The sequence below is a fragment of the Notolabrus celidotus genome, chromosome 7 (genome assembly GCF_009762535.1).
Source record: "Notolabrus celidotus isolate fNotCel1 chromosome 7, fNotCel1.pri, whole genome shotgun sequence".
NCBI lineage: Eukaryota > Metazoa > Chordata > Actinopteri > Labriformes > Labridae > Notolabrus > Notolabrus celidotus.
Window position 1 is genome coordinate 1,262,816 of NC_048278.1, and position 11,410 is coordinate 1,274,225.

An 11,410-nucleotide genomic window follows, 5' to 3' on the forward strand; every position below is an offset into this window, starting at 1 on the left:
TTGTGTGGACACTAGGTGGCGGGTGTGTCAAGCCAGGTGTTAGAAAGCATTTAGGGAAGAAGACCCAATCAGTGGCAGTGAGCTGCCTGCCGGGTAGCAAACAGTTTTTGACCGTTCCGTTTCGTCACGTCTCGTCTTGTCTCGTCTTGTCATTGTATTGTCTACAATAGCTGTAGCCTGTAATTCTACAAGTTCATATTAGATGCAAGTGTGGATTGATCGGCTGTGCGTATATTGTATGTCGATATATAATAAACCCATTGATGTCAATGCATGAGCAGACTTCATTCATTCATCCTGACGAGGAGGACGCGTCAACTGAGTCCCGGTAAAGCTGTCCCTCAGTGGCTTATAGGTGTTCTGTTTCGTTTGGCGAAAGCAAGCCACTACAGCTGGTGATAAGTGCTCTGAAAGTGAGGTTATGGGCGATCCCAGCGCAAAAAACAGCGGCAGTGGACAAGCCACCTAATTTGGCAAAACAGAGCAGAAATTTTTTTTTCCTACGTGAATACAATATGTTCTTAATACTATCTCATAATTATGAGATAGTAATTGGTTAGTCATAATTACACCATCTCATTATTGTAAATTAGTATCTCATAATTATTATGACTAACCTTTTTTTTTATTATTGTTTTTTATAAAGTTGTTTATTTTAGTGGCAGAAATGGGCTTCCATACTCATCCCTTCACTGGAGAGCTTTAGTAGAACTTTAGTTGGAGTGTTGTAAAACAGCGCCCCCAAGTGTTGAGGTAGAATCATGTGTGTTGTGCAAATGTACTTTTAAACAAAGCTGTGTAAACTGAGTTTAGATATTAAATACATCCTGTAACTTGCCTTCATCATGGTCAGATAATTCTCCCTTTACTTACTGCCCGAGCAGACTGAGTGACCTGCTCCTTATTATATGAACAGATGTATTCTGAGTAACTAATCACAAAAGTGTAAATGATCTTTATAAGTAATATCATTTATAAAGCAGGAAAGAGTTTATGTGATGAAATCCAAAGTGTTTCTCTTGAAACGCTGAGCCATGAGCAGCTCTTTAAAAACAACAGAACATACGAGAAGGAGGAAGTCCCGTGGTGCGCACTGATTGGTCTACGGCTTTAAAAAGTCACACACCTCCAGCCAATCAGAGGACGCAAACACAGCTCGGCGTGTCTGCGTTGCTGGGTAGACAGAACAAAAACAACAAGGTCCGTGTCGGAGTTTGGAGCCTGCATACAACAGACGGTCAGTTATCCTCGTCCTATCTAAAAACAGGAAGAAAGAAAAGGAGATGAACGTGTTCGTGTTTGGAGTGACTGTGTTTATGATTGATATACAGACCAACATCTGCTTATAGATCTTTATCTGATACAGACATGTCGAGTCAGCTGTGCCTGAAGTGAAGCGTAATATATAACACTAACTGTGTATGTTCGATGCTGTGCAGGTGTTAGTGGTTTTAAATGTGCAGTAAAGTCCCTGAAGTTTGAGAGTCTGACAGCTCTTTGCAGGGCGCATTCAAGCTAGCAGCGTTAGCCATTGTTTACCAACACTGTGACTTTGAATGACGCGGGGGAGGGGAAGCTGCTGCATCATGTCTGGGCATGTTATTGACGCAGGATAGTCTGTTTAATGTCTGTCCTCTCTTCATTATTGCAGGTATACTTTGCAGTTCTTATTTTTGCACGCTGGTTTGCTGCAGCATCTCTTTTCTACTGTGAAATATGGCAACTGACTGCGAGGCCTGGCTCAACGCAAACCCTGTTGGTAAGTGTGAGCGAGCCTCCGAGGTTTAAATGTCTCATCAGCTGCATCAGATGTGAGGTGTGTGGGGTGTTTTTCATGCGGAAGTGGTTGTTGGCTTCTATCCTGCACAGCTTGCAGGTTTCGATGTTGAATTTGCTTCAAAATAACTTGATTCAGTGTTCTTCCTGCATGCTGTGGGTGTCTGCAGAGGCAATTAAACCAAAGTGTTATTTCAAGAAGCATCCATCATTTAAATTCTTCAATGCACATTTCCTCTAATGCAGGGGTGTCAAACTCATTTCAGTCCAGGGGCCACATAAAGCCCAATTTGATCTCAAGTGGGCCGGACCAGTAAAATCAGAACATGATAACTTATAAAGAAGGACACCTCAAAATTGTCCCCCTTTGTTTTTTGCATAAAAATACAAGAACATTCTGAAAATGTTCACATTACATGAACTATATTTTTACTAAAACAGCTGTTGTATTTTTCGCCATGATGAGTCTCATACTGGGGCAGAATATTATATTCTTTAAACACTGAAACCTGCTGCGAACACACCAAGCACACAGGTTTCCCACTCACCTGCGTTGTTCAGGTGCGCTCCATCAGCACTTTGAATGTAAGCGACCCCCAGGGAACAAATCTGATATAGCAGTTACTTTTATTGAAATATTGTAGTTAATGTCTTCTGTAATTTTTTCATTTTGGGAAGTCATCCACGGGCCGGATTGGAACCTCTGGTGGGCCGGTTTTGGCCTGCGGGCCGTATGTTTGACACCCCTGCTCTAATGGAACAAACACCATAATTGATGCCACAGTCTGCTCCTTATATTTGATCACTTACAGCATTAACTCTTTATTCTCATGCATTCCAACAGAGGCAGAGGACCTGAGCGACTCTTTTGTATCTGGAGATGAAGACAACAGAGGATCGGTTACGACTAACAAGAACTTAAAAAACGAGATCAACGGCAACTGGCTGTCCTCTTCCAGCAACAGCATCCACGAAGCCCGGCTCAAGGCAAAGGCCAAGCGGAGGCTGAGGAAGAACTCGTCCCGGGACTCCGGCAGAGGGGATTCTCTCAGCGATAACGGGGATGCTGTGAGGGGATCCTTGGTGGCTCCCACCAGCCCAAAAAGCAAGCTGCTGGACAGAAAGTCCAGACTGGGCAAGGGACGAGGTCTTCCTAAGAAAGGTAGGGAAAGAGGATAAGAAGTCTTGTTTTGGTGATAGATAGATAGATAGATAGATAGATAGATAGATAGATGGATAGATAGACTTTATTTCTGACCCATAGGTCCATATCAGCACAAAAATAATATAAAAGACTAGAAATAAGTAAAATACATGTCCAGTAAGAAATCAAAAGATCACATCATAACCACAGTTTACACATTCATTTTGATTAAAAGCAAGAAAAATACCTTAGGTCATTTAATGTGGGCTGACTGAGCTCCCTTAAAACTTCATTTTCTGAATCAGCTAAGCGACACATACATTTATACATCAGATATCTCAGTGCAGTACAGATGGAGACAGAGATAATGTAACACTTGTTTGTGTCTCTGTGATACCACAGACTGTCAAAGGAGAACCATTTGCTGGTCGTTACCTCACAAGTAAAAGTTGATCAAAGAGCTCCCGGTGTCTCCGTGCCAAAAGTTCTACCACTTGAAAGCCTTTGTCAGTGCTCGACCTACTGCTGTCTTCACCTGGAGTCATAAACCAATTGGCATGAGCACAAATGGCTCAGTGATCTAAATCAGGTCCCATCCACTTAAATCAAGACTTTTCTTTAGCTACCATCTGCTATAAACAACGCCATGGAAACTTCTGTTGAAGAATAGTCTTAGTGCGTTTGTTTCTCAGAGGGTGCTTTTGTTTGTTCTGTGGAGAGACAGCTGATACTTCAAGAGGAACAGAAGCATTAGAGAGATTAGGGAGGGGTCTAATTGAATGTGTTTACATCTGTGTGCCGGGCAGAGTTATTAGAGTAGATATTGATTCTGCCTGGTTACTGATGTCAGCACAAGACTCCTCTTGAAACGCTGTGTAACGGCTGACTGAGTTTCTAGGTCATCTTGTTGGTAAATAGGTCAATCTGCACCACATCGTCTTGTCGTCAAGCTGCTCATCCATCAGTGTGATTAGCCCTTGGTTGCCTCAATGACTGCAGTCTCCTCTCGGGGCGGTGGAACGGGTACAAGAGTCCACACTTGGGACTCACTGACTTTGTGTTTGTCTGTTTACGTAACATCCACGGCCATGCCAGTGCAGCTCTGAGCTCTACAGCATTAAAAGTTAACGCACTGTTTTCAAAGACGCACGCAGTGGATGCACACAATCTCAATCACACACCGGAGTGCGATATGTTTCAACTCAACAGGTTTAGCTCAACCTATGAGAGCAGTGCTAAATATAGCAGCATGCCAGTGTGCGACGCTGAAGGAGGTTTCAGCTCGTGTCACAAGCTGCTTGGTATTAACCGTCTGTTAGTGCTGATCTCAGAGCCAGCAGATGTTTGTTTGTGTAACAGGCAGCTCCCAAAACCCGAGGATTATCAGTGTGTGATAAGATACAGCACTGAAAGGTGATGACACCGCATATTAATAATATTATACTGCACTGATTGTGGGTTCACAGGTCACACAGTAAACAGAGCATCACTTGTTAAAACACTGGAGTGATCCTGAGTGGAACAGTGTTTACCTGCCTGCACTCTGGATGTAGAGTTAAAGGTGTTCAGTGTGATTCATGTTGAAGCTGTTCTCAGAAACAGCTTGGTGAGGAAGTAAAAGGCTTATTCTGATAACAATGTGTACTTTAAAACAGTCTGAGGTGATGTTTGGAGCTCATGACTTCATTATACAACAGGTTTAATAATAATAATAATAATAATACCTAAGTTTTATATAGCGCTTTTAAATAACTCAAAGACGCTTTACAAATAAATAAATAAATACAAATAAAGACATACAAGACAAGCAGACGACAAGGGAAGAGGTGTAAAAATTAATGTGAGGGGAATGCCTGTTTGAAAAGGTAAGTTTTTAACTGTCTCTTAAATGAAAGAAGTGAGTCAGAAGCACGGATGTGTGGGGGGAGAGAGTTCCAGAGGGTGGGGGCGGCTATGGCAAAGGCCCGGTCCCCCAAGGTACGGTGCTTGGATTTAGTGATGGGAGTGAGGAGGTTGGAGTCAGAGGATCGGAGACGGCGGGAGGGGTGGTAGTACCGGAGAAGGTCAGTGAGGTATGGGGGGGCCAGGTTATTGAGGGATTTGTACGTGGTGAGCAGGATCTTGAAATGGATGCGCTGTTTTACGGGGAGCCAGTGGAGCTGTTGAAGGACAGGGGTGATGTGGTCTCTGGAGCGGGAGTAGGTGAGTAGCCGGGCAGCAGAGTTCTGTACGTATTGTAGTTTTTGTAGATGGGAGGAGGGAAGACCATACAGGAGGCTGTTGCAGTAGTCGAGTCGTGAGGATATAAAAGCATGAATTAGGGTTTCAGCAGCGGATTTGGAGAGAGTGGGACGGAGGCGGGCGATGTTGCAGAGGTGAAAGAAGGCAGTTTTGGTGATGTGACGGATGTGGGGTTGGAAGAAGAGAGTCTGATCGAAGTCTGAACTCTCAGATCAGAGGTGATCCGGCTGTACGTGTGAAGTGTTTTTCTTGATTCTTAAAGCTGTAGTTTAATCTGGTGACTGATTTGCAACATTTATTATTGAAGAACTTTATCATCAGGATTAAACCCGTTTATAAGAATCAACGTTTTAAACCTCTGCATCCCGCTCGGTATCGGTCAGTACCTTACCTTCTTATGTCTTTGAAACACAATGTACATTTCCGGGACCTTTTTGGACTTGCTAATACTCTTAAAAGCTGCTACTTAACTTTCTTTCCACAGTCATTACACACTAATAACTTCCACAGTCATTACACACTAATAACTTCCACAGTCATTACACACTAATAACTCAAGAATATTAGAAAACAAAAAGAACAGGCTGTTTTGTTTGATTTTAAGGTCAGGGGTTCCCAAACTTTTCAGCCCGCGACCCCCCAAAATAAAGGTGCCAAAGACTTGTGACCCCCCCCCCCCCCCCCCCCCCCACTGTCCCTCAGAGTGATTTAATGTGTCTTCATTTAGCTGGTCTGCAGAAAATGACCCTACCTATATGAGCATGTGTCTGTGTTTTAATGAACTGTTCACTAACCCTAAACTTAGGAGTCATCTGGGGAAAAGAAAGGCAGTAAACTCATTACATTTTATATTGTAATTTTTGTCTATTTTTTACTATAATAGCTAAAATGTACTATTTTTAGATAATTTAAAAAGACACTAAGGGTTGCTTAATCATTAGTATCACCGCACAGAGGTTTTTTTGGTGTAATGGTGAGATGGTCCCTCTCCATCTAAGTGTCTTAGGTCTCTCTCTCCTTCTCTCTCCCTGTCCCTTTGTATATCCTTATGTAATCTTTCTTTTACTTTCTTTTATTTTTTATTTTTTTGGTCCACCTAGGTGTGCACGCCCTCTTTTACAGAACATGATATTAGCTGTCACTAAAAGATAGGCCAGAGTTCTAAGAGGGATGGTGATGGTTGCATGCACACAGTCACAAGCACAGAAGAAAAAGGTTTTCTTTCTTTTTTTTGCTGCAAGAATAAATTGCATTAATAGTTGACAGTTTGTGACAAACATGACACAAACCAGAAATATATATGCAGACAAGAGGAAAAGAAAAGAAAAGCTAACTTTAAAAAAAAACATTCTAGAAAACGTCTCACGACCCCCCATTTGTGTCTCGCGATCCCCCAGGGGGTCCCACCCCACACTTTGGGAACCCCTGTATTTAGGTAGCTGAAATGTGTTTTACAGTCTCTCTCTTTAAGCATATCACTCACAGTTGAAACATGATGATGTTGTGTATCTTACTTTATCTCTAACCTTTGTCTACAGGCGGGGCCGGAGGGAAAGGTGTATGGGGGCGATCTGGTGAAGTTTATGGACCTGAGGCAGTAGACCAGAAAGATCCCAACTATGATGAAGCTCAGGTACAGACTGATGTTGTTAATAGTTGTAGAATCTAAAACAAAGAATGCACTGCCCTCTGAGTCTGAGCTGTATCGCTCTAACGTGTCATGTGTTTGTGTTTGACAGGAGAACTGTGTGTATGAGACGGTTGTTCCGCCTCTGGAGGAGAAGGACTTTGAGAAGACTGTTACCCCCATAGTGCAAGAGTACTTTGAACACGGGGACACAAATGAAGTAGCGGTAAGATATATTTACATACAAAATGAATAAATGACAGAAACACAATTCCTGAATCAAACCATTGAGCCGACCTTTCCCTCTCCACGACAGGAGCTGCTGGCAGAGCTGAACCTGGGCACCATGCGGAGCGAGGTGCCCTCGTTGGCCGTGGCGTTGGCCCTGGAGGCCAAAGCCAGCCACCGAGAGCTCACCTCCAGGCTGCTGGCAGACCTGTGCGGGCCGGTTCTGTCGCGTGGTGACATGGAAAACTCCTTCGACAAGCTGCTCCGAGAGCTGCCGGACCTGGTCCTGGACACACCCGGGGCTCCGCAGGTGAGTCCACCGAGGAGGGGTCAGGAGCGACGTGTTAGTGTGATGTTGTGTATCTGTGTTATTGTGCTGCACGTACACTTGATCTTAGGATTAATGTGACCTGTAGTGTCGCAAAAACAGACACTCGAGTCACCTGATTTGTAGTCTGTTTCCTCTCGGTACTTTTTGTCCCCGTGCATCAGAACAAAATGTTCTCACATCAGTCCACACACACGCCCCACAGCAGTGAACACAGCAGCCTTCACACAGGCTGTGGTGGAGCGCAGGGGGAACAACGCTGTGGTTTCACAAGCTGATGTTTGTGAGAGAAAGAGTGTGTGTGTGTGTGTGTGTTGTGCCCTTTTCAGCCTGCATAGACATGAGATCTCTGGCTATTGTCTGTCTGCGCTCGCAAAATGCAAGCTCAGCAAAGGAAGCTCAAAGGGTTACACACACACACACACAGACACACACACGCACACACGACCTCTCTGCGTCTCATCGGGCCTCGCTGGTCATTTCTCTCCCACACTCTCGATTCTATGCGGGTTTAAAAGGTTGTTATGAAACTAACCTGCCCCCTCCTCCTTCTCTCTACCCCTTTCCCTCTTTCTCAGTTTCACACACACTAACACATAAGCACACCGCCCACACTGCCCCTCTCTCTGTCTCTCTCTCTCCGTGTGTAGCTACCAGTCTAGCCGCAGCCACAAGTCAGATGAGAGCTGCCTCTTGTTTGAACAGGAACAATGATCAGTGATAAGCGCTGGCTTTGGAGAGGCCATAAGAGCAAAACCAGCGCTTTTCTGTCTCTGAATCATGTGCCCCTACGACTGTAAACAAACACACACATGCGCGCGCACGCACACACACACACACACATCCGTGGGGCCACTGACAGTCATCTGTGATGTGGGTGGTTTTGTGGGGCTCCAGTTATTTTAGACTGAAAGAATGTGATGTGTTTAAAACAGTATTGCATGTGAGTGACGGTCTAACTTACATGATTTTTAAAGAGTGATTCAGTTGAACATATTGTCATTGTCATTTTCTACGGTCTGTATTTGACTAAGAATCTAAAAATGTACTTGCTTTGTTAATATTTTCCATGTTTTACTCTTTCAGTTGGTCGGCCAATTCATTGCTCGTGCTGTTAGAGACCAGATATTGTCCAAGAGCTACATCGAGGCCTACAAAGGCAGAGTGGACTGTGAATTTACAAGGTACGTGATCATTTGTCAATAAAGGTTATTAAAGGTTCATTTTTACTCAGGTGCTCTTTGTTAAAGCCACAGCATCTTAAAACATAGGTTGTTTTGTAAAGATTGGAGATTCTGCAGATTTCTGGAGAAGCAGTGTGTCCGGTCCATCACAGCACCGGATCTGATAGGTTTCTATTCTAGTCAGTGTGTTAACTTCCACTGGATCCGCTCCGTTGCGTTCCAGCTGTGTCTGATCTGGTAGGTCGGAGTCCTCCGGATCAGATACACAAGACTTCTATTTTTGCCGGATGCCGGAGCACGACGCATCAATCTCAACAGAGCAGATGGAGCGGGACAGGAAGTCAGGTTTCACCAAAACAAAATGAAAACATCCGGTTAATTTTCAGAATAAAACACTCTGTGTTATCACCAGATCGTATTTCACTTAACTACAACAACAAACCAAAGTCATGATGAACGGAGCCAGGCCTGGAGTCAACAGGTCAGAGGTTTTCAGAGGACCAGAAAGACAACATGGATGAGGAGAGGAGGAGGAGAATCCTTGATTCAGTAATTACTGCAGGAAAACCTCGGTGACATGACTAAAGCTGTCTGGAGGTCCTGCTCCAGTGGGTGTTGACGGACGAGAGAGCACAGAGCACCATAGACTGTATAAAATATGGACGTAGTATCCGTGACGTCACCCATCTGTTTCTGAAGAGCTGTTTTGAAGCCAATCATCAGCGGCAGCCATATTGCTGCTGTTGAGCGATTGTGACATAAAGAGGCGGGCTTTGAGCCTTCTAGCCAACAGCTACAGTGTTCCCACCTGTCAGTCAAGTCAGCTGTGCCTCTCATTGGAAGACTGGTAATCTCAATATCTTCGAAAGTGCCACGTTATGAAAAAAATTCACCCCCTGTACAGTGTGTGCCGATCAAAAAATGATCTATCCAGACTACACTGGTCTTTTGAACCAGGCTGTAAACATGTTTATTTCTGCTGTAAAGATCGTCTTCTTTGAAGTGGTGTGTATGTGGTTTCCGGTACTTCCAGAGCCAGCCTCAAGCGGATCCTCGATGAACTGCAGTTTTTAGCACTTCTGCATTGGACTCATATTTTTAGACCGGAGGTTGCCGCTTAGTGACAACCTCTAACCCTAACTTTGTGTCTCTTCCAGGGCGGCTCTAGACCGGGCGACGGTGCTGCTGAAGATGAGCATGGGTGGCCTACGCATCGAGAGCCAGTGGGGGGCAGGCGGGGGCCAGAGACCCGTCACACAGCTCGTCAAAGAGGTAAAGTACATTAAAGGAGACATGAAGGGTCATCTGTGTCTGATCTACTAACAGGAATAATGCAACATAAACAAATCTGTGCACCCAGCCCAGTGTCTTAACTTTGATTAGTGCAGAACCCTCAAAGAAAGCAGTTCACTGGTCTGTTTCTCAGAGCAGTAAGAGCTACACATTTACACTCCATCAGTGCATCTGTTAGTTTACTTCCTCTATAAAAAGGGGTTTTTGAAGAACACAGGGTGTAACCATGTTCAAAATAGCTAAGACTGAGAGTTTTGTCTACCTTCTGTGGAAATAAGAAGTTTCTGTTTCATTTCTTGTCAGATGAACCTGCTGCTGAAGGAGTACATCCTCTCCGGAGACAGCAAGGAGGCCGAGAGATGTCTGAGAGATCTAGAGGTTCCTCATTTCCACCACGAGTTTGTCTATGAGGTAAAACCTGTTCTTTAGTTTAACCACCATTTAGAAGGAGTTATCAAAGACATAATGTAGATGAAAGAGCATCACTGTGTGCTCTCTGTGTCAGTGAGTGTTGTGAATGTCTCTGTTTGTCTCTCAGGCGATCGTGATGGTGTTGGAGTCCAAGGGAGAGAAAACCTTCAAAATGGTTCTGCAGCTACTCAAGTCCCTCTCGACCTCCTCTGTCATCACTGTGGACCAAATGAGGAGGGTAAGGAGCCCCCTGGTGGTTGAACTGTGCACTGCATATCACTTCATCACAGAGTGTTTGTTTGTTTACAGGATGCATGTTGTATTTAAGGTGGTGTATTTTTCCTTCACAGGGCTATGGAAGAGTTTATATGGACATTGCTGAAATCAACATCGATGTCCCGCGTGCTTACTTCATCCTGGAGCAGTTTGTGGATAAGAGCTTCAACATTGGAATCATAGATGACAAGTTAAGAGATCTGTGTCCCTGTCGGTAAGAGCTCACCATGTTCACACTCCTCACATATATCTGAAGTCACGTCACTGTTCTTAATCTCTGCTCTGTGTTTGTCAGGGGACGGAAGAGATTCGTCAGCGAGGGAGACGGTGGAGTCGTCAAACTCGAAAGCTACTGAGGGAACCTTTTTACGTGCCAGATTTCCTTCAAACACAAGGATAAAGCTAATTTTTTACTTGCATATTTTTCAAAAATCGTTGGGTACAAATATAATTTCCCTTCACACAGTCCAAAAGAATGTACATTTCTGATATTGAGGTGGGGCAAAAAAAACAAAAAACAAAGCTGCACTTTGATTGAAACTGAAGTAGATCACATTCTCCAAAGTGTTTCAATATAAACATTTACATAAGCTAACCCTTAAAGTGCCACACCTCTCTGTGTCAGTCATTCCATGTTGTTTTGTACAGTATTTTTCTTGATTTCACTGCCACTCCTTTTGTGTTTTCTAGAAAGCAGTGTTTGTACAGAGATGACTGGTTTGTGTCAATAGCTTTATAAAAAGGTCTTAAAAAAATCAATAAATAAAGGAAGTCTTTGCTGAACGGCTTCCTCACTAGCTGCTGTTTCTGTGCCATGTTTGACTCTTTTTACACTTTAAATTACACCAACATATCATCACTGCATCAAGACATGGACAGTTAGAAACACAAACACCAGAGGA

At 43.9% G+C, this 11,410-nt stretch overlaps 1 protein-coding gene across 2 annotated transcripts; it reads left to right on the plus strand.

The window, feature by feature from the left end:
• The first annotated feature begins 1,108 nt into the window (after positions 1-1,108).
• pdcd4b (programmed cell death 4b) lies at positions 1,109-11,312 on the plus strand. Of its 2 annotated transcripts, none has more exons than XM_034688539.1 (12): positions 1,109-1,237; positions 1,652-1,759; positions 2,621-2,938; positions 6,700-6,794; positions 6,901-7,014; positions 7,105-7,326; positions 8,431-8,528; positions 9,686-9,800; positions 10,125-10,232; positions 10,360-10,470; positions 10,583-10,722; positions 10,804-11,312. In XM_034688539.1, the coding sequence occupies exons 2-12, from the start codon at positions 1,717-1,719 to the stop codon at positions 10,862-10,864; spliced, it is 1,425 nt and encodes a 474-aa protein (XP_034544430.1). In that variant the 5' UTR covers positions 1,109-1,237; positions 1,652-1,716; the 3' UTR covers positions 10,865-11,312. The 2 variants fall into 2 exon arrangements, with proteins under 2 accessions (XP_034544430.1, XP_034544431.1); XM_034688540.1 differs by lacking the exon at positions 1,109-1,237 and adding an exon at positions 1,246-1,419.
• The last annotated feature ends 98 nt before the right edge of the window (positions 11,313-11,410 follow it).